Below are 1453 nucleotides of genomic sequence, written 5' to 3' on the forward strand. Positions count from 1 at the left end.
CAGCTTTGCCAGGTGCACGGCCAGGTTCAACAGAACGCGGGTTCCTGAAAAAGTAAAGAAAATCACAACTACCATCGTCTTGTACAAAGACGTGGAGGGCATCTCGGACGAGAATGCGCTAAAGGGGCTACCACTACTTCTCCAGGACACGTCGGCCACATTGTGGGAAAGTGTGAAAACGGATGCCAATACGTTCGACGAGGCGATCCTTGATAAGGACGTCGTTCGCCCCAAGTAAACCTCCGCACAGCGTCTGTATAGACTTTTTTGGCACTCGCCAAGAAAAGAATGTGAGTACCGACCTATTCGTTTGCCAAAAGAGGGCACTGCTGGCGCAGTTGCCCTACAATATACAGGCGGTCCTCGACTTACGTCGTTTCGATTTACGTCGTTTCAAGTTACGTCAAACAATGTTTTGACACTATTCCTCAACATACGTCATTTGTTTCGATTTCCGGCATATCGGAGAATTCTGCCTATGCCTAGATTTAAAGCGGCTAAAGATCGTTTGACGTTGTTATTGGGTTCGAATGTTGAAGGTGATCTTAAATTGAAATCCCTTTTAGTTTATAGGTCTGAAAATCCTCGAGCTCTCAAAAATTACGTCAAGAGTACTCTTCCAGTTATATGGAAGGCTAATCCAAAGGCATGGGTTACATCAATACTTTTTGAAGAATGGTTTACTAAGCATTTTATACCTGAAGTGAAACAGTACTGTTCAAACAATAATTTGGCTTATAAAGCTTTACTTATTTTGGACAATGCTCCCGGCCATCCTGTGCGTATTGCCGATATTGATCCTCAAATCAAAGTCGTGTTCCTGCCTCCCAACACCACTTCGTGTTACAGCCGATGGATCAAGGAGTTATCGCGTCTTTTAAGGCCTATTATCTCAGGAGAACTTTTTCACAGGCTGTAAAGGCTAATGAAAATGATGGCATGGAGCTGAGAGATTTTTGGAAAAGTTATAATATCCTGCAATGCGTAAAAAATATTGCTACTTCATGGGATGAGTGACACCCAACAATTTAAAAGGAGTGTGGAAAAAGTTATGCTCATTTTTTTTGAGCCATCTGAAAGTTCTACATCTACAGATCAACCAAATGTCGATGAGATCACAACTGACATTGTTCATTAGCTAACCGTTTCCCTGACATTGCAGTTACTACTGATGATATTGATGATCTGTTAAGCTCACATTCGCAAGAACTGACTGATGAAGATCTTATTGAATTGGAGGCACAAGTACAAAAGGAAGCACTCGAGTCACAAGAAATAGCTTCTTCTATTAATGACTCTGAAAAAGAACTTACACTAAAAAAACTTTCCGTAGCCTTGCAAATTTGAAGAATGCCATGAAAATTTTTGAAGAAAATGATCCTAATTTTGAGAGAAGTTTTAACGTAATAACAAAATTTGTGCAGCCTATCACTGTTACCAAGATCTGTATGAT

General features: G+C 40.7%; 1 protein-coding gene across 1 annotated transcript; it reads left to right on the top strand.

The window, feature by feature from the left end:
- The first annotated feature begins 478 nt into the window (after positions 1-478).
- On the top strand, positions 479-919 carry LOC113389623 (tigger transposable element-derived protein 1-like). The gene has a single exon (XM_026626645.1). The coding sequence runs from the start codon at positions 479-481 to the stop codon at positions 917-919; it is 441 nt and encodes a 146-aa protein (XP_026482430.1).
- Positions 920-1453: the final 534 nt, after the last annotated feature.

The sequence above is a fragment of the Ctenocephalides felis genome, unplaced genomic scaffold (assembly GCF_003426905.1).
Source record: "Ctenocephalides felis isolate EL2017-DRISC unplaced genomic scaffold, ASM342690v1 CF-g0.4_SCAFFOLD_00845, whole genome shotgun sequence".
Classification (NCBI taxonomy): domain Eukaryota; kingdom Metazoa; phylum Arthropoda; class Insecta; order Siphonaptera; family Pulicidae; genus Ctenocephalides; species Ctenocephalides felis.